The sequence below is a fragment of the Dasypus novemcinctus genome, chromosome 12, assembly GCF_030445035.2.
Source record: "Dasypus novemcinctus isolate mDasNov1 chromosome 12, mDasNov1.1.hap2, whole genome shotgun sequence".
Lineage (NCBI taxonomy): Eukaryota > Metazoa > Chordata > Mammalia > Cingulata > Dasypodidae > Dasypus > Dasypus novemcinctus.
The window spans coordinates 92,505,199-92,523,817 of record NC_080684.1 but is presented as its reverse complement, the minus strand read 5'-3'; the positions used below and the strand labels follow the sequence as shown (position 1 = coordinate 92,523,817).

The following is an 18,619-nucleotide window of genomic DNA, read 5'->3' as shown; positions in this document are numbered from 1 at the left end:
AAGTTGACAGGCCACCAGCAGCTCAAGGGAGGGGCTCTCCCCAGTGCCCGTCTCCTGTGCGTTAGCCTGCTCTCTCCCTGCGAGCTCAGAGGCCTCTGTGTCACCAGGGCCCGGGCCAGGGCCAGGAGGCTGGTATGTGGAGGGTCGGGACATTCGTATAGACATGCATTAGCTCAAGGATCTACTTCTCCTTTTTTATTTTTTATGCAGTGAAACAATACCAAGCACCGTGTTTACCTTCTAGAAAGCTTTAGGCCTTTTGAGGCCATGCAGGGCCTCCAAGACCTAATTCACCTGGCACCAGCGGGCCAGTTAAAGAGTGACCCCAGCAACGAGGTTCGAGGCACTGAGCCTTCACTCTCCGAAGACAAGCGTTGTAGGAGCGTGGACTCCAGAGCGAGAAAAGGCTGGGCCTGAGCCCTAGTGCTGCCATCGGGTGACTTCGGTTTTTTCGTCTCTAAAATGGCCCACGTAGCTCGTAGGACTAAATGAGATCATGCAGCCAAAGTGCCCAGCCGACAGGAAGAGCCCCATAACATCAGGGACCATTGACTTAGTGAGTGCTCACTGGGTGTCAGGCCCAGCACTTGCCCCAACAGAGAATGACTTGGGTTTAGTCACACACGCTAGGATTTGAATCCAGGCCCGTCAGACCCCAAATCTCCTGGATGCTGGGGTAGAGAGCCTCTCTCTAGTCATTCTGACTCTCTGTTCAGTGCTCCCCCTAGCAAAAGAGCTCGCCTCTCTGAGTTTCCTCAACTGCGGCTCTTAGGAAGAAGAAATCCACTCCCGGGGCCCAGGCTCCCTGCCTCCACACACTCAGAAGGTCGGGGATGAATGCCCTCTCACATTCAAGGAAAAAAAAAGAGTAAAGTTAGTGGGTTTGGACTTTGAAAAACAAGAAAACAACTTCTCAGAAATGTTCCAGGAAGAAAATAAAAAGATGGCTTTTCAGATTTTTTTTTTTTTTTTTTTGCCCTCAGGAACATTTCAGGGTTGTTTCTCCCGCTTTGGGGTTTAGGTTGGGACAGGGGGAGATGGGGAGCTTGTTACCAGGAATATAAAAGGTGTTTTCCCGTAGTAAGGAAAAAAAAAAAAAGCAGAGAAGAGCCAAACGCACTGCTTTCTTCAGCCCCGTCTGTGGTGATGGTGGAAAATGTGTGTGAAATGTTTCGTGAAGATCTTTATGGTGAAATGCTCAGGGGAAGGACCCCTGAATTTGTCCCCTCTGACCTGTGAGAGGAATGACATTGCTCACTGGAAAAATGTTTCCCTGGGGAGGCCGGAGCGTCCACTTCCTTTGGCTGTGTCCACCGTGGGGATTCCAGAATTCTCTGACCTCAGTTCCTCGCGGTGGCTGTTTTCCGCTGCAGAAAGTAGGAAACAGAAACCCACACAGAAGGGGGCGGGGCCCGGGCAGAGAGGGCAGGTGGGGTGTAGAAAGCTCTGTCCCTTTGGGACAGACCCTACAGTTACAACCACCCGGCCAACGTTGCCCAAGGGCCTGCGCCAGGCCCTGGGGTCACAGGATGACTTCGACCCGGGCCTGGCTTTGACCCAGGCCCAGCTCACAAGGAGCTCAACTTGAGACAGTTCTCAGGATCTTGCTAGAATCACCATTCGTATCTTTGAGTTAGCCTCCCAGCGTCCCATCCACAGAGGGTCTTATAGACTCACAGACCCCTGCAAACCCCAGCTGGAAACCCTTAGCAGTTGCCCGAACCCCTCAATTTACAGTGGACATTTTTTTTAAAAGCACCCTAAAGGAAAAGTGCCTTGCCCAGATCCCACAAGTCTGTCACAGAACCCAGGCTTCCTGGTCCCAGTTTTTACCACAGAGAGCTGTTTCAGCTGTTGGTGAGAATTAGCCTGATGAAATGGGAAGAAAGCCGTGGCTTGTGAGCAGCGTGTCCTTGCACTGGCCACTTGTATGACCCTCGGTTTCCTCATTGTTACAATGACAGCAATAGCATCTGCCTCAAAGACCTATTCCGAGGCTTGGGTGGGATCAGCCACATCGGGGCTTAGAACGCAGTAAGTGCTGCGTAAAATGTGGCCCTTACCGGCCTCCTCGTGAGCAGGGCTTATTGCAAGCACCGTTCATTCCTCCATTCAGCAGGTGTTTATCGAGGGCTTACCTGTCCAGCAGGACTCAGGGCCCAGCCCTGGCCTCAGAGGGTCACAGCCTGACTGGGGGGACAGAGGAGTAAAGAGGAGGTGACAGCGGTGAGGGGGAGGACCACCAGAGGGACAGCCAAAGGGAGGACCACGGGAACAGAGAGGGAGGCAGCTCGGCTGAGCTTGCACAGTCGGGAGGCTTCAGAGAAAGGGCTCGCTCGGTGTTCCCTGGTGGCTGAGGAGGAACTGGCCACACAAAGAGCAGGCAGAGAGAGCACCACACACAAGGTCCCGCGTGAGAGGGAGGCCTAGGGCTTGGAAAAGAGGAGAGAGTGGGCTTGGGGGGCGGGCCGGGTGAACACGGGCAGCTGGGGCCCCTCGGGGACAGGGAGAGGGTGAGAGAGACGCCCGGCGATTTCCCAGGCCTGCCGAGGCCTCGCTCCCCTCAAGGCCTGCGTGATGTTGGCAAGTCTCCTCCCTCCTCCAGGTCTCAGTTTCCTCGTCTGTTAAAAACAAACAAACCAGGAGAGGCCCCTAGGATGTGCCAGGCCGGCTCCCCAGCCAGGAGCTTGGCTTCCTGTGAGAAACAGCCCAGCTCCCTGTGCAGTGGGTTTTGCCCCGGGCTTGTGTTGTGCCAGGGCCCTAGAGAACAGGCGCTTCCTCTTTCCTCTTCTCTCTGAATCCCGGGTCAACTCCAGGCCGTGTCATTTTTTGGTCATAATTGAGCCCCCACCTTCACTGTTTCCGGCTTTGTGGAAAGCCTTGACCTTGGGCCAAAGGAGAGGAGGTCAGCTCTGACCCTGGGCGCGGGCCAGGCTGGGAAAGGAGGGGGTGGAGACCAGCTCCCCCAAGAAAGTGCAGGAAAGGTCAGCAGAGGCTCCCTGGCCATCGGTTGCGCTGCGGCAGTTCAGCGACTGTAGGCTGAGGCGAGCTTGATCCAATGGAGCTGCTTTCGCCTGAACGAAGGGAGCTGGAGGGCTCTGGGGGGGCCCATCCCTACTGGAGGTGCTGGGCTGGGTGGCTTGCCGTGGAGAACATCGCCATCTAGTGGTCGCCTCAGGCTGAGCCCAGAGCCAGCCCTCCTGGGATGCGCTGCCCCCTGCCAGGCTCCCCTGTGTGTGGGTCCTTCAGCCCTCCTCTCCTCACCGCAGGTGATGGACAGCTCGATGCCCCTGATTGGAGAGCACGTGGAAGAGGACAAACAGCTGATGGCCGACCTGGTGGTCTCCAAAATGAGCCAACTCCTGATGCCAGGGGGCTCAGGGCCCTCACCCCTGAGGCCGTGGGTAAGGTCCCTGGGAGCAAAGGAGACTTTGGAGCCCTGAGAAATGCTGGACCCACGGGAGATACCCCCAGGCAGGAGCCACCTTGGGGAGAAGGGGGCAGGGCGTGGGCGGAGGCTGGGCAGAGGGGAGCAGTCGGCACCCATGCCTGCAGGTCCCCCTGGGGGCCTCGGCAGGGGCCACGCCTCCCTCCACCTAGGGAGGAAAACCTTCTATCCGCTGGACTTTGCTCTGTGGGCAGGTGTTATTAAATAAGAAGTCAGTTGTGCCTTCTGTGCCCTCCGTCCGGGGCCCGAGCTGGAGTGTGCTGTGTGTGTGTGTGTGTGTGTGTGTGTACACATGCCCTTTGTGTGCTCCCAGGGCACCAGTCAATAGACTCTTGCAGCTCCCATTTTCCCATCCCCCAGACTCAACGAGCGCCTGCCTAGCTCCTCCCCTCCGCCATCCAGATAGTTCTCCACGTAATTTGCTGGCGCCCTCAGCCTTTAGGAAAAGCAAGCCTTCAAAAGCCTGCTCCTCACTTCCCACAGAAACGAGTTACCCTTGAGAGGTGGCTGCCACGGAGGGGTCAGGGGCAGCCTCCTGGGGCACTGGGAATGGGCTTTGTCTTGATCTGGGAGGTGGCTGTACAAATGTATATGTATGTAAAAAGTCATTGGCCTGTACACTTGAGTTGTGCACTTTTAATGTAAGTTTTACCCAAATAAAAACACAACAGAAGAGCTTCAATTCCCCCCTAACACCCCAGAGAGTACCTGGCTGTGGTGATCCCAGTGGGTTTCTTTCCTCTTTTCCTGCTCTAGGCACCACCAACTAAGTCAGCAAAATCCTCGGGGCAAGCACAGCTGGGGTCGCAGCTTGGCCAGCCCCAGCCACGCCCACCCCCCCAAGGTACGACCTGCGACTACACGCCACAGTGAGGGCATTGAATGCATGGTGGGAGCCACTGTCATTTCTGGAAGGCAGTCTGGGAAATCCACCTGAAAATACTTTACCCACAGAATATGTGCCCCGTCTCCATGTGCAGAATGGAGGGAGCGATGAGGTTTGTCATCCCCTTAAAGTCGGGAAAGGAGGCAGGGAAGACAGAATGTATTAAGTGCCTAATAGGTGCCAGGGACTGGGCTAGGTATGTCTTCATCTGTTTTCTCATTTTATGCCCCCAACCATTCTGCAACGAAAACATCAGTATTTCCTTTTTACAGAGGTGGAAGTTGAGGCTTGGAAAGTTGTTTGATCAAGGAGACACAAGAAATGGCAAGTTTACAAGTCTGGCCTTTCGGTCCTTCTAGAAAGTGTTTAAGTTTCCTAGCCACTAGTGGTGCCTGATTGTAGATTTGTGAGCCAACCAGCTAGAAAGCAAGGGGAAGGAAAAAAAAAACAAAACAGGCCATTATATACAACCTTTCCAATTGACAACCTTCCTCAAAAAAACATGCCAGCATTACTAGGTAAATGTCACCATTTATTAGAGAAAGAATAAATGATTGATAACAAGATGAAAAGAAATAGTGGCGATCACGTAAGTAACTTTCTTGCTGAAGGTCAGCTGCCTGGGTGTTCTCACAGGCCACCGGAGAAAACCCACCCTGCCTCCTCTCGGGGAATCAAAGCCTTCCGGGCACAGGCACGAGGTTGCAGAGCAGCTTCATCAGAAACCATAGCAGTAGGCTCTTCAGATAATTTTGACTTAATACTTTGATGCTGCGTATGTTTTTATACTCGTGGCCTCAGTATATCCAATCATGTTACATGTTTTAAGTGTATATGGCCTTCATTTCATGAAAGAAAAAAAAAAGGAGAGAGAGAGAGAGAGAGAGAAAGGAAAGAAAGAAAGAAAGAAAGAAAGAAAGAAAGAAAGAAAGAAAGAAAGAAAGAAAGAAAGAAAGAAAGAAAGAAAGAAAGAAAGAAAGAAAGAAAGAAAGAAAGAAAGAAAAGAAAGAAAGAAAGAAAGAAAGAAGAAAGACAGAGGAAAAAAAACCCATAGTGCGTAATTTCACTGCAATCTTGTAGGTATCTACTTTTGGAAAAAATAACAAAGAACCTACCAGAAAGAGGGTATTACTACCTTGCCGTGGCATTTCCAAAGGCTTTTCTTAAAGCAACAGATTTGTTCCCTCCTGGGAAAACTGGCCCTTGACCCTTAATGGCTTTCTCTTCCCTGGGTCTTAGATAAATGCTCTACCCATCTTTCTCCTCTATGCTTCTCACTCTGGAAAAGCAGAAAGTATTTAAGAGAAGGAACTTTGCCTACTTGCCTAAAACTGTAGATAAACGATCATTACTCCTCTTCATGTGTGTGTTTGAATCCAGTCCCGTGTCTCACTGCCTTGGCGCTCTTAGTCAAAGGCCCATTGTTTCTCTGAGCCTCAGTTTCCACAGTGATAAATGAGAAAAAGAGCAGTTGTTACCTTTAGTCATCAGAAGGGGTCCATGCAATAATGCACGGGATGCCTGGGTCAGAGGTAGAACTCCATAGTAATCTTACTATGGAGGCGTGCGTTACTGACACTTAGAATGTGTGTGCTGTTTTTGATAATTATTAAAACCGATGCAGCCCATTGCCTTCCAACCTGGCAATAATTCTATAGTTACTAATTTTTCAAAACCTGTTCATTCATTGCCATTCCTGGCCCCTCCTTGCCCACCCTGCCCCAGGACTTACTTTTTAAAACATATTTGAACAGAGCTCTTCTAAAACAGAGATCTACTGTGTTCTGTTTTCCTCCTCTGGCCCAGAATAGAGGCATGCTTGATCAAGAGATAGTATTTTAAGGGACGTGGGGATAAACATACTTTTAGGGAGTTGAAAAACAATTTAAAACCAATTAAGGAAAAAATAATAATAATAAAACCAATTAAGGTAATTAGAGAAAATGCCTGCTGAATTAACATTCAGATTAAAAATAACAAGGCTGATTAAGGCAATGCTTTCATTGAATTCCCCAAATAACAAGAACACATCACTAACTTGCTTTCGAACTCAGTGTTCATTTTCAACTCAGTAAAAATGACGTTTTCTTTCAATGAACTTCGTCATTTTTTAGCACCAATCCTGTGCCTAAGCAAATATTTTCTATATGTAAGTTGATATTTTTTTTGTATATATTCAACTAAAGACTACTAAATTGCTTGCTTTGCCTAGTAGCTGGAAGAAATAACTAGGGTGTCTCTTGATGAATCCCAGGTGTATAATAGGGACTCAAGAAACAGTTAATAAATGAATGAATGAGTATTCAGATTTTGCAAGATACTATAGGCTAATGATGGGTAAAACTTAAGGTGTAAGTGGAAAACAGATGTTCTCTTTTATCTGTAGTGGGTTTAAAACAAAGAAACAAAAAAAAAAAAAGTAAGTGAACATTTAAAACAAGAGCTTTTGCTTAAACATCTAGATATTCCCTGATTCTCTTGATGAAGTAAAGGTCTAGAATCAATGGGCCTGCATTCCTGCAAGGCAGCTGTCCCTGCGGCGCAGTAACGCTGGCCCTTGGATAGGTGTGGACTCTCCATTTGCCTCAGGCCCTATTTATCCCATTGTACTCCTAGAGCCAATTGCCATTTTCTTCATGTTTAAACCTCTTTAGAGAAATAGGATTCTGATTCATATTTTTATCTCAAGTGAATAAATTTTTAAAAGCCAACTGATTTTTCCTACACACACCTGTTTTGTTTATGTACCTACCTGGCCCAATAGGTGTTTAAGTTGGAGATCAATGGATCCTCCAATTTACTGGGACCTACAATCAGGAAACAGGTAAAGAATGAGGCAAAGCCATGTGCATTCAGTTGCTAAACTGGTGCTGCAATTTAATCCAATTTAGAAAGTGTTCCCCAGGCTCACAGAAAGTTCAAACTGGATAGGATGTTTGACATGTAGCCCAACCCTCCTTATGTTACAAACTAGCCCAGAGAGAAGTGACTTAGCATGTCACTTAGCACGTTGATGGCAATGCTTGAGACAGGACCTAGAGCTTCTGGCGCCAGTGTGATGTCGGAACCACCAGGCCTGCAGGTCATGCTCTCCACCAATGTCGAGGTGACAACAGAGTGGGGAGGTTGAGGCTGAAATCTCATCCTCGCTCCGCTTGCCAAACCAAGCACCTGACTCAGAGCTGCCTGCACTGGAAGAAGGGCATTTTTTCTTAATTCGTTACTTGTTCTTTAAGTTTTTTCACTCACTAGCCTATAGTACCTTGCAAAATCTGAATTCTTGTTCATTCGTTTATTAACTAGTCCCTGTTTTACCCCGGGACTCATCAATAGGAAGGGCACCTTTCCTTACTTTGCACAGAGATCTGGGTTTGAATGTTGGCTCTTTCCCGTATGAGAAGTGACTTCTTGAACAAATCACAGAATATCCAGGACTCACTGTCCTTGTGGAACCCAGGATGCTCCCAACGCTTAACGCTCAAAGCTGTTGTGAGGCTGCCCAGCCCAAGGCTGGAAGGTAGCATTGCTCAAGAGAACCCTGCTGAGCTCAAAGGAGCTAAAGCCATACCTCGAAAGGGTCTCAGAGGTAGGCCCCTGCACATTTCACCTCTCGGTCTCCGGACCTGTGTGCAGGGTCTGCCAGCAGCCAGCTCCCAAAAGAGCAGGGCTAGATAACCACGGAGCATCCCTCTCTCCCAGGGCAGGCGGGAAGAGACCCAGCAGACAGGCAGTCTGCATTGCAGGGTCAGGAGGGTGCACCTTGCTTGCTCAAGGCCTTGGAATTCTATTCAAAGCCATATCTGGGTGCTAAAAGATCCCTAGCCCTGCGGGGGAAAGTATGTGAGCGCTGCGCAGTGACAGTGAGAAGCCAAGATCCTCTTGTTTTCAGAGGCTACACCTCGCGGCCATGAAACCCCGTGGGATGAAAAGAACGGAACCTTCCCCACCCCCCAGCTTCTCCTCGAGAGTTCTGAAAGTTCTTAGAAAAGTTTACACAGCTACCCAAAAGCAAGGGAATTCTTTTCATTGTTTCAAATGAAAGCATCTTCAGGGTGGCAAGCACCAGTGAGCATAAAAAGGGCATTGCAATCACTCATAATCCGTCCCTTTTATACCCATTGTTTAAGGCCTTGCTACCCAAAGTCAAGTGTGTGTGAATCCACAGAACTGGGGGCCCTGCCCAAGAATCAGAATCTTTAAGGCGTTCCCCTGGCCACTCGTGCAAGTTGAAGTCCAAGCCCTGCTGGCCTTAGTGTATCCTTCCAGACTTTCTTTTTCACAGAGCTTTATACTTATATGCCAAAAAGGAATCAAACTGTGCATGTTGTTTTGTAGCTGCCCTTTTCATGTGGCTGTATATATTTAGCATGGCTTAACAACAATATTCCATGCCATTTAATATTATTCTACCACCGCATACATGATGACCACAGCATGTTCCACTGCGTGGAGGTATCGCTAATGTTTTGAATAAGTTCTCAGTTCCCCGAGAGTTAGGCATTTACAGTTTTCAGTTCCACGCTGTGATAAAAAAAGACTGTCGTGAACAGCCTTGAAGTGACACTGTTTGTGTACAGCCGTCGTCATCCCAAGGAAAATGAGTGATATTTTTCTCCCCGTAGGGGGCCCTCGCCAAGCTCAGTCTCCTCAGCCCCCGAGGTCTGGAAGCCCCTCCCAGCAGAGGCTCTCCCCACAAGGCCAGCAGCCCCTGAGCCCCCAGTCCGGATCCCCGCAGCAGCAGAGGTCACCAGGCTCCCCGCAGCTGTCCCGGGCAGCCAGCGGCAGCTCAGCAAACCAGGCCTCCAAACCAGGCGCCAGCCTCGCCTCACAGCCCCGGCCGGCCGTGCAGGGCCGCAGCGCCTCCCAACAGGGCGAGGAGGCCACGAAGCCATCGCCACCCCACCCCCACCTCAAGTAAGTGCCCTGGGAATGCAAGTAAGTGCCCTGGGAATGCAGAGGGATGTAGAGTGGAGAATGTGGGCTGAGCTGGACTCTCAGGACCAGGGATGCAGAGACAAAGGAAGAGCCAGTGAGGCCTCAGCTAGACTCGAAATAGACACAGGCTTGAGGACGGAACTTGGGCTAGGGGGGCCCAGCAAGGTGGGGGTATAGATTAGGCCCCACCGTGACCCTCTCTACGGACATACATCAGTTATCCCTTGCTGCACAACAAAGCACCTGGAAATTTAGTGCCTTAAGAAAACAACCATTTGTTCAGTTTTGTGAGTCAGTAATTTGTTCTGAGCTTGGCTCAGCTGGAAGGTTCTTTTGCTGACCTCTTCTTTAGGATTACCAGGTAAAATACAGGATGCCCAGTTAAGTTTGAATTTCAGGTAAACAGTAGAGGACTTTGAGTGTAAGTATGTCCCAAATATTGTGTGAGATACACTAAAAAAAAAAGCTTGTGGTTTTTTATCTGAAATTCAAATGCACTGGCTGCCCTGTATTTGTATTTGCTAAATCTGTTCCACCCTACTCTCTAGGACCACCCACGTGGCTGTAGTCACCTGACAGCTCAACCCGGGCTAGATGGTCAAAGAGGACCTGAGGGAGAGCTGGGCTTCCCTCGCATGGGGCCTCCTCTCCATCAGGCAGGCTAGGGCCAAGGTTCCTCAAGGGGAAGATTTAGACTGCATTCCAAAAGGTTGAAAGTAGAAGCATCAGGGCCTCTGGAGGCCCAGCCTTGGAAGTCACACAATAGCATCCCATTCCATGCTTTGGGCCAAGTCAGTGGCCCACCGCAGACTCAAGACCTGGGGAAATAGACTACCTTTCAATGGGAGGAGCAGCAAAGGCAACTTGCAAGGTTACTGTGATAGTTTAATGGGCACGTGAGTGTTTGAATGCTTGGCTGCAAGTCCAAATATCGGTATTTTAAGTGGGCTCACCCGTCGGGCTTTCAGGCAAACCTCCAAGACTCACTTCCCTTGGGAGCCTCGGCCCCGTCTTCCCCAACCCCCTTGCCTTTCTGTTTCAGCAAATCCCAGTCCCTGACTAACAGCCTCAGCACCTCCGACGCCTCCCAGCGCGGGACCCCAAGCGAAGACGAGGCCAAGGCCGAAACCATCCGCAACCTGAGGAAGTCCTTCGCCAGCCTGTTCTCTGACTAGCCTGTCCAGGCTGGGAGTGACAATCTCGCCTTCCTGCCTCATCTCCTTGCTCAGCCTGGGTTCCCGATGGGAACAGAATGGAGGGTCTGAGAAGATACTTTCTAAATGCCTTTGATACAGGAACTCTGTATATGTGTTCTCATTTTTCTTTCCCATGACGTTCCAACATCGGCCAGCTGAGTGGTGGGCCTTTACAAGCCTCCAGGTTCCTCAGAAGGAGGGCTTAAAAGTAGGCACCACACCCTCCGTCCACCCAGATGCTTGCTTCCCTGCCACCAGTAACCACGTGAGATGTTGATTTGTGGCTAGTTTTCATGTTTCTTGTTAGTGTTTTGCTTGCCTGTGGGTGGAGGCCCCTTCTAGGTCCTGCCCCCATTCAACAAATGCAGACACCATAGGCAGACCTCAGTAATATAGGAGGCAATAATCTTTTGACAGTGTTTTGTCAAGAAAAGGAGAAAAGCCCAGGAAACTACTACCCACCCTTGCAAGTTCCATCCACCCTCAAGAGACCTCCCCTCAGGCCACGCAGGCAAAGAGGCCTCATCACGCCTGGTCCCCAGTGGGATCCTAGGGACAAGTGAAGAAACCAGAGCCTCTGTGATAAGTGGGGTCTGTCAGAAAACAACAAACAGAAAGGAAACCCGTGTAATAATGTAGCTCACATCCAGAGAGGTCTCCCGCATTGGACAGCCAAGAACCAACCACAGGCTCTTTCAGGAATCTTTACTAGTTCCCAGGGAGGAAAGATGGCCCTGAACTTCCCGAGGAAGGAGATCAGTTAGAGCTCCTCCATGCATGGTTACACCACTGTCTGGTCTTTGTGGCTTCCCACCAGAAACATTTCCTCCTCAAGGATATATGAAGAATCAGGGAGAATCAGTGGATCAATGGCACAGAACCAGAGCTCAATGATAGCAGCTTCTAGTTTGGCATTTCACAAACCGTGTGCAGCAAAGGTTTAGTAGGTTACTCCATTACAAAAGGGTTCCATGGTCAAATGTTTAGGAAATAGTTTGTTGGTTTTTTGGAGATTTGTAGTACACATTATCTATCAAAGGCTCTTGGAACTCCTACAGTAAAGAAACCAGCTTTAACTTAGTTTAACCCAAACTTATCTGACTAAACAAATTAACTACAGAGCTGGAAAGAGTAGTCTTGACTCCCTTTCCAGTGCCCTTTCCTCTATACTAGACTGCCTCCACTAATAAATAGGGTTCAAGGGTGTCCAAATCACCAACCACCCGGTGCTAGAAATATTGTAGGTGCCAGAAATGGCCATCTGGTCCCCAAGAGCCCAGGGTATTAAAACATAGCCATATTACCCCTTTATAACTTACTCTGAGACTTGAGATATGCTTTCCTTTCATTATTCAGAGAAGGAAGGAATGGGGTAAAGGGAGAGAAGGAGGTAAAAATGCAAGTGTCCTTGGCCTGGAGAAGATTCTAGTCATGCCCAAGAAATGCAGATTGCTTAGTAATCAGCAGAGACCTACCCATGTTACTAGGAGCATAAGTGCAGTCACCAACTTCTTGGTCCTCCATGGCCAGACTGGTATGGTGGGGACAAAGCCAGAGACCCTCTCCTTCTGGGTGTGTTGGGTCACCTGGAACTCTTGTTCCTCAGCAGATCCTGCCTTCCAGTTGACTTTCCAACAAACTATTGGCTGAAGGCAGCTAGTACCAAAAGAGATGGCTTTGCACCCAGCTATCAGAGCTCCGCTTGACCTTTCAGGTTGTCCTCTTCTCCTGGCCCTCTTCCCACCCTCGTGATCTGAGTAATATTAAGAAAAAAGGCTAGTTCCAAAGTCCTCTTGGTCTTGGATTCAATAATATCAGTCCAGGCAAAAGAGAAATCAAATTGATCCAGTTGCCAATAATCTTTGGGAGTCATAATTTGGCAGCTGGGAATGTTGGTGGGCTTGGGCCTAATTGGCATTTGCTGGATCAACAGCCAAACAAACTATGCATTGTGTAAGCTGAGGCATTAACCTGTGAGGACCTGGTATTCTTTACCATACATAACAAAAACAAAATAAAAAAACACCACTCTATTCTATCTCCATGCACTCTTGAGCTCAGTGTCTATGGGACAGTCCTTGCTGGCCTGGTTTGGAGCTCACACTACCCAGCCACCCATTCTCTCTCCTTTTCATTCGACCCATGCACTGTGGTAGAACTGGGATGGCCAGGAGCCCCCAACAATGCTTCTCTGACCTGGTGGGCAGACAGATAGAACTGCTGCTGAGCAGATATCACTCTCAACACCTTCTGGTTCCTGGCTACTCCTTCTCTCTCATGACAATGACAGCAGAGTTTGCCTCAGACTAGGGCTTTGGGCTCTATCCTCATTTGTCAATTATAAGAGTAAAACACAGAGAAATATAGGATTGATGTTGGTTTCCTCTGCCTTAAAAAAAAATCTTCCTCACATTACCTAGGGGTAGATCTTTCAAAGAAATAATGCTGTGTGACATTCAGAATAAAAGGGTGAGAGACAACTGGTAGGGCTTGCTGTAACATGATGAAGCCTACGTTTCAGGCAAATTACAAACAGAGGAAACACCTCAGGCAATTGTCACCTTGACATGTGGAAGATTAAGATGGGTAGGGGAAGTTAAGCACTGTCCCCAATGTCAGATAGTAATGACATACAGCACAAAACTCACAACTCAATGACAAACTTTCTAAGTATGGACCATAGGTCATGTGCAGAACTAGCAGCAAAGGCAGGTGAAGTCTCATTTTGGATCAAAGGAATCAGGATTTCTGCTCCCAAGGCCTCAGAACCTTCATCTTTGACAATCTTCTCAGGTGTTTTAAACATGTATTGAAATTAGACCCGCAGCCCTGAGCTGCAAGCTATATGGGAAAGCATCTAAGGGAGAAATAGTATTGGTGTAGATATGTTAGTGTCACCAAAACAGTAGGGACCCAATCCTTTGGTGAGGAAAACTAGTGGCTCCAAAAATAGAAGCCATATGGCCTAAATATCCCAGTTTCCTGTATTCTATCCCTTATTCCTAGAAACATCTCAGCACTCAAACCAGCTATGCCAAGCCAGTGTAGCACAAACCCCTTTAATCAGACGAGGCATCCTGATTTTCGTAACTCTGCATGGATCTATTCAGCTCCATGATGCAACACTATCTTGTAAATAACCAATTTAAATAATTTTTCCCTTTGGTCTGCGTATGTGTGGTTTTGTGGACATTGACTGTTCTCTCACACAGGGTGGCACATGCTGCCTTAAAAATTTTATTTTAATAACTGACATTTTGAAACAGGAGAGGGTAAAAAGAGAGGCAAAGCAAGTCACTATATATAGATTCTGAAAAGCTGTGTTTGGTTTTTGCTTTTATAAAGGGCTAGCATTTTCTCCCAGGCTGACTTGTTGAAAGTGAAACATGACAACAACCCATTTGGTCTGTGCTAACCTGAAGCAGCGAGCCTCAGTGGATACCCCAACCAGTCAGAGAAATCATCTTCCCATTCATCCTCCCATCAGCATGATAAAATTCTAGTGTATCTTCAATATAAAATTAGCTTTCCAGGAAGCCTGGAATACAAGCATCCTTTCTCTTCCATGAATCCTCCAGTTCTCATCACTGCCACATTCTCCCCTAACCTTCTGTCCCTGCTGGCATAGCACTTAGTTCTACCTTTCCAAAGTAAAGCCTTTTTGGGAATGACGGGCTTTCACTCACATGCTAATAAAGACAGCCACAAACCCCATGAGCATAATATCATCTACCTCCCGGAAGTACTCATCTGAATTTCCTGTGAAAGGAAGTCAAGGGGAAAGCAAAGTGGTGCAGGTATTGAGCTGTGCAGGTAAAGCAGGAGCACCTGCTGGGCACCAAATAGGCGTTGAGGGCATGTTTGATGTTGGCCCTCCTAGGAAACTATGAAATTAATAAAACATAAGAAAAATATTAAAATAAGATGGGGAAAAAAGGGGCTCTTTTTCTAGGATTGTCAATATAAGGAAATCATTTGCCCAGGAACAGAATTAAATCAACGGAGAGATTAGTAAAATTCAGAAAAGCTGAAGAAAATCTATGGCATTTTTTTACCTTAAAAATAAAGGAAAACAAATGGAATCTGAAAAGGAACGGGAGAACAAGCAGAATCATGGGAGAATGCGGCCCCCTCCTTGGTGAGCATGCTCCGGCAATCCTCTTACGTGGGCCTTTTGGGGATGTTAACTGCAGGGCTGCCATACCTAGGAGGCAAAGGGGCACGCTGTTATTGTCAGCATCAGTCATACAAGGTGCAGACCAGGACAATAGCAAAGCTTTTAAAGCAAAGGCCCAGAACCAAAAAAAAGAAGTAGCATTCTACTTCAGCCACACTGACTCCCACCCAACAGAATACAGCAGCGCTTTCCAGAGAACAGGGCGCCTCAGCGTGAGCCAGGCCTCAGGCACACATAATGTCCTTTCAGAACCCTTCCCCTCTCGGTACTGGAGAGCAGACTGACCCCTTGTGCTTTATTCAACTTCATAAAACAGGCCGGTGGTTCATTTTGATTTACCCATTTAGAATTGGTAAAAGGATGCAGGTTAGAATCATGGTTTAAGCAAGTTGTCGGTCTTGCAGATGCAAGTGGTTGACAGTTCTACTGGAGGAATACCTCATTGCCTACGGGCACTTTCACCTGCATTACCTACATTTTTCTTTTTCCTATAGGTAAGTTGGCTGGTCACTATCTAAATTGGCCCGTGTCAAAGGCCGTTCACTGATGAAATTAAGGGTTTCAGTCTAATATTTAGACTCTAACAGAAAGTAGCAAGTTTAGTTTGGCTGGAGACAAAATGGAAGGTTGCACAAGTAAGCCAATTCAGTTCACTTACCAAACACATGCATAAAAGGCACAGAGGCGCCCTTGTGTTTCCATAGCACAAAACATGCAGCCGAAATCGAGGAGACATGGACACTCAGACTTTGTACTCAGACATCTCTCCATTGGCAGGTCAATAGGAAAGAAAGAAAACTACTGGGGAATGTTTTTTGGAATTAGTGAGGCATTCTTTAAGGGAAGAATTATCTAAAACTAGACATTACAGAGTGGTTTTTAAAAAATCCTTTACAATCACTAAACACTTTTTTTATTCTGATGGATCCAAGCTTTAATTTCTATATTTTCATATTTTAAGTGTCTGCTCCTAATGCGCTTTCAGAGACTAGAGCAGAAGCAAGTTAACACTTCCTAGACAAGGCAATATTTTACCCATTTTGATGTGGAACAGTATACACTTAAGAGCTATAACCTATTGGGGAATCCTAGGATAAACATTTAAGTGTCTGTGTGATTCAGTACTTCCCAATAATCTATGAAGACTATCCAAAAGACAGAATAACTACGGTTATGGCTCAGCAGAGAACTGGGACCTGCCCAACTTTTTCTGGGTTCTGACTCTAGGGGAGCCAAGAGAGGAGTGGCCAGCTCCTTCAGAGTAAGAACAAACTACAGAGATATTAAGCTAAGTTAAGTGATCTTGGCATAGGAGAGAGCCAAGCAAGAGTGAAAGGAGAGAATGCAGCACTGGTTTTACATAGGGAATCACAAAGCCTTGTTGGAAAGGAAGGAGACCTCCCATGATTTGATTACCAGCCATGTCAAAACCAATAACTTTCACCTATAGACAGGGAAGGGGGGAGAAAAAGTTCCTATTAAGAAAAATGCCTAAAGGGGAAAATAAGAGGCCACAGAAAGGTCTTAAGGCTACAAGCCAATGATATAGAACTTAGGGAAATGTTTGCCATGGTACTCTGAACTATCTTGTTTGCATTAGAATATATCAAGGTGATGACAGAAAATCATGCAGTGAATGGGCTATTGCCAAATCATGATTGCATTCTCATTATACACCAGCAATACATAAAGGTCAGCAGTCTCAGTCTAATGAAAAGAATGTAGGAGCTGATGAGCTTCTAACTACAAATTTAGCTATTCAAGAGGAAAGACTGAGTTTTTATGAATTTACAATAAATTTTGAGAGGACTACAAATTTAGGTTTAGGGCGCACTGTCAGTATCCTAAACTAAGAGAGATTTGAGATGTCTGCCAGTAAGGGTGAGATGAGGTTGGAAAAGTAGCACCTGTATGCAAGGGACACCACCAGCACCATTCATGGACCTCTCAAGGACCACGTGACAATGACTGAATTTGGAAAACTCATTGTTTTACAGTATTTGGTGCTTCTGGTCATCACTATGTCCTCCCACCCCCATCCCACACACACACACACACACACACACACACACAGTACAACTGAACATTACAATGCCACAAAGAAATGTACTAGAGAACTAGAATCTATTTGGACCTAGCAAAGCCTTAGGGTGACTCTTTAAAACCCAGACCCAATTAAAGCCACATGGCATTGTGGACACATTTTTTTTTTAAAGCTGTTCTGTAGCTCAGACAGTATAAAATATCACAGAAAGAAATGTCAAAAGCCCCAATCCTTTACCTATACATTAAGCTACTAAAGTGACAGGGCCTCTGCAAACCATAATAGTTTTCTTCACTGCAATGGGGAAAAAACCACAATATATATATGTGTGTGTGTGTGTAGCAAATAAAATTTTTTTCAGTTATAAATAGGCCTCAAAATATTCCTGCAGCATACAACATCCCAAGCCATTTCCTTATATGCAAAACAGATTTTTTTAAAAAGCAGGAAGACATTGGCAATATTCCTAAATATTTCCTGCAGGTACTAATAGTATTTTATTCCTGTGTTGTGATTCAGATTTTGTCACTACAGCATGTTTCTATACAGACGTCTGTGTGATGAATCATTTGTGTTTGGCTTTCTTGTAGTAGGAAAAATAAATCTTGAATTTTGTGTATTTCAAGTTGTAAAAGCAAAATTTTCTTCACATTTTATCAGGCTAGCTTTGAAAAACAAGTATCTGACTGGCACTCAAAGGCATAAAACGTTGTTCAAAAGGTCATCAAATTAGATTACAAATGAGGCACCGAGTGTTCAAAACACAAGCAAATGCAATCATTCATAACAACCCCACCCCAGAAGGAGCCAGAAATAAGAGTCTGTCTAATCCAGGGGTTTTCACACAGTGCTGCTTCCCAGGGCTCAGGAAGTGTGACTCAAGAGCCTCAGAAATAGCTGCAGTGAGAGGAGGTGGGCTGCACTCGTCAGTGTCAGAACACTAACCCCAAGTCCCAGTTCAACCAGACTAGCTCTACTTTCATTCATTTTGTAAACTGGCCTTCTGCAAATGATTTCATTTGAAGAAAAGGTGCCATTTGGGGGAAAAAAAGGAAATAGCCTGAGTAACCAATATTCTGGGTGACACTGAATAGGTTCTCTGATCATTTTAAAATGTCCTAAGTCATTTTGTGAAACTGTTCTCTTTATTACATATCTTTCTGTAATAAAAGGCAAGACTGGCATGGTATTTATACTTTTTTTTTTTTTAATCTGATGCAAAACATTATCAGTAAGCAACCTTCAATTGAGAGGAATGCAAAAGGGAAATCAGGAGCCACCTACCCAAGGCCAAGCTTACCATGCAGTAATAACCCTTGGGCCTGGGCACACCATCCCTAAAGCGTTAAATACATCTACTGAAGAGCTTCTGTGAGTGTATTTCTTACCACCACAGTCAGAAAATAACACTAGAGATCGGTATCCCAGAGAGATGACAGCTGGTTTTAAAAAACAAAGCAAAGCAAGCTTGAAAAATGAGATTACAAATCAATCATATGAATGATAATCACTTGTCCATTGGTCGACCCCTGCTGGGCCTGAAGGGAAATCTGTCATTGGAGCCACCTTGCCCTGGCAAGATAGGGTTAGGTCCCGGAAGTGGGCCAATGGGATCAAAACGTGGTCTGAGTGGAGGGAACTGACCAGGTATCTCCCCATGCCCAGGGAGGAGTGAAGTGATTGGGTCCCCAACATAAGGAAGTATTGGTCTTACATCATATTCCCCACCAACAATTCCTGGAGGATAGAGGGGGCTGGCAGGAAAAGGCCTGGGACAGGAGGGGTTGGGAAAGTATGGAAGGGGGTAGGGGACAGAAGGCAGGAACATCACGTGCTGCCCTCTCTGAGCATCTTTTCTTTGCTTGTGCCTCTTCTTATACAGCTGTATTAGGAAAAAGAATAAAATACGGCAAATGATTTGGATGTTTTCCCA

General features: G+C 46.8%; 2 protein-coding genes across 5 annotated transcripts in view; one reads left to right on the top strand and one right to left on the bottom strand.

Annotated features, from left to right (window-relative positions):
* SYN3 (synapsin III) overlaps positions 1-17,305 on the top strand; it is a 540,064-nt gene extending 522,759 nt beyond the window's left edge. For all 3 annotated transcript variants that reach the window (XM_058308679.1, XM_058308680.1, XM_058308681.1), the window contains 4 exons: positions 3,270-3,404; positions 4,205-4,292; positions 8,957-9,248; positions 10,312-17,305. In XM_058308679.1, the coding sequence (XP_058164662.1) occupies positions 3,270-3,404; positions 4,205-4,292; positions 8,957-9,248; positions 10,312-10,444 (648 nt within the window). In that variant the 3' untranslated portion in view covers positions 10,445-17,305. The remainder of the gene's footprint in view (positions 1-3,269; positions 3,405-4,204; positions 4,293-8,956; positions 9,249-10,311) is intronic.
* The window catches only part of FBXO7 (F-box protein 7), a 30,508-nt gene continuing 25,568 nt past the window's right edge, over positions 13,680-18,619 (bottom strand). For both annotated transcript variants that reach the window (XM_058308682.1, XM_058308683.2), the window contains exon 9: positions 13,680-18,568. In XM_058308682.1, the coding sequence (XP_058164665.1) occupies positions 18,194-18,568 (375 nt within the window). In that variant the 3' untranslated portion in view covers positions 13,680-18,193. The remainder of the gene's footprint in view (positions 18,569-18,619) is intronic.